Consider the following 1,647-nt stretch of genomic DNA (forward strand, 5'->3'; position numbering starts at 1 on the left):
ATCCACTTAAGGAACGGACACAGTGTCACTGTCTTCACCACTTCACGCTTTCCACACCCACTGGAACCCAACCAGAAAACTGCAGTCGTCTCTAACACGGCCGTGATGAAAAAGCTCAAATGAAGATTTAACCTCATGACCTCCATGGATGGAATAAGATCCTATCGGGCTAATAGGCAGTTGGTTGGTTTGGCACACAAAATTAGGGTTTGATGTTTGATCTCTCTGTGTGTGTAACTGTATAAGCGTGCGCGTGTATGTGTGTGTGCGTGCATGTGTGCATGCGTGTGTGGGGGGTGTGTGTGTTGGTGTATGAGTCATCATGCAAGCACACGACATCTCAGTATAGTGTGGCACAGAGGTTTGAATTACTCCTAAGTGCGTGTGTGTGTGTGTGTGTGTGTGTGTGTGTGTGGTGTCTGTGTGTGTCTTAATCTCAGACAGTCTCAGACGCGCACAGGAGGCCCACTAGGCGCGGTGAGCGGCACTTGGGACCCACAGTCGTAGTCGAGCTCTGCCATACGCGAGCGGCTGATCATGTGACCATGGGAGTACGCCCGCCTGTCCGTCTGTCTGTCTCTGAAGCTCCTGATGTAGCTCTGGAGATGGGAAGAGAGAACGCAGACGAGAGGGTTATCAAACGACTGCAGGGAAACACATCAAACCACAGAAATACCAGTGCAATGGAGAGCTGTTAAATATCGCTGTCATGTCACGCAGGATAAACCTTAAATCTGAACAATGCAAAAAAACTGTCCATCAAACTTCAATCCTTTATTTGTCAGACCTGAATTAATTACATTCGTTGATGTCTCTTTATTTATTTTTATTTAACTACTTGTCACCCCTATCTTGGCGTCAACATTTGTTGAAAATAGCAATAGCAGATCTAAAAGCGTTGCGTTGTATTTTCAGCTAAGCTATTTCATGTGGAGGAGGTGGCCTAGTATAGAGGCATTATGAATCCAGTCAACTATAAGTATAGGTTTTTGAGGCTAAATAAGGATATTTTGACATAAAGAATTTATGTAGGTCCAATGCTTGCTAAATAATTTATTGGAATTGTCTTCAAAATATTCATATTCAAAGCAACGCAACAGTGCACCAGTACTTTATTATTGCTGCATGCAGCAAATGGAGACGAAAGTGCAGAGTTGAAATCCTTACAGCGTGGTTCTTCTAGAATGCATGGTGTAACATTGCCTCAGTATATCCACCCCTGGGGGAGTATCAACATCAGTGCGGGTATGAGCGTTATCAAATCCCTGTGGACGTGTCCGATAAGCATGGTTTGGGGAAACTGATCTGGAATTACTGTTTACGTCATGTCATGTCTAGTGGGTAAAGTGCACAGCACTTTACCGGGCCGGGTTTGCCCTTCCACCATAATGTGTGCAAGCTATACTGATATGCTGTCTCCAATTATGATATAGTCAGAAAGTATAAAGATTGTAAAGACAGACAAAAATGTTGACTAATACGCTGCAATAGGAAAATGCTGATACTGGTAAAAAAAACCAAAAAACAGCAACAACAGTGGTCAGTGTTTTGCTGATTTTAACAATAGAAAGTTATTGCTGCGGAGGCCAGCACTTTATGGTAAATGCAGCAGCTGCACAGTTCAGAGCTGGAAGACCTTTCAGACTG

General features: G+C 43.8%; 1 protein-coding gene across 1 annotated transcript in view; it reads right to left on the bottom strand.

Annotated features, from left to right (window-relative positions):
• Positions 1-446: 446 nt before the first annotated feature.
• The window catches only part of tmem198aa (transmembrane protein 198aa), a gene marked incomplete at both ends in the record, with an annotated part of 18,186 nt that continues 16,985 nt past the window's right edge, over positions 447-1,647 (bottom strand). The window contains one exon of the mRNA XM_080785788.1: positions 447-599. Coding sequence (XP_080641914.1) covers positions 447-599 — 153 coding nt within the window. The remainder of the gene's footprint in view (positions 600-1,647) is intronic.

The sequence above is a fragment of the Protomyctophum bolini genome, assembly GCF_963924005.1.
Source record: "Protomyctophum bolini genome assembly, chromosome: 16".
NCBI lineage: Eukaryota > Metazoa > Chordata > Actinopteri > Myctophiformes > Myctophidae > Protomyctophum > Protomyctophum bolini.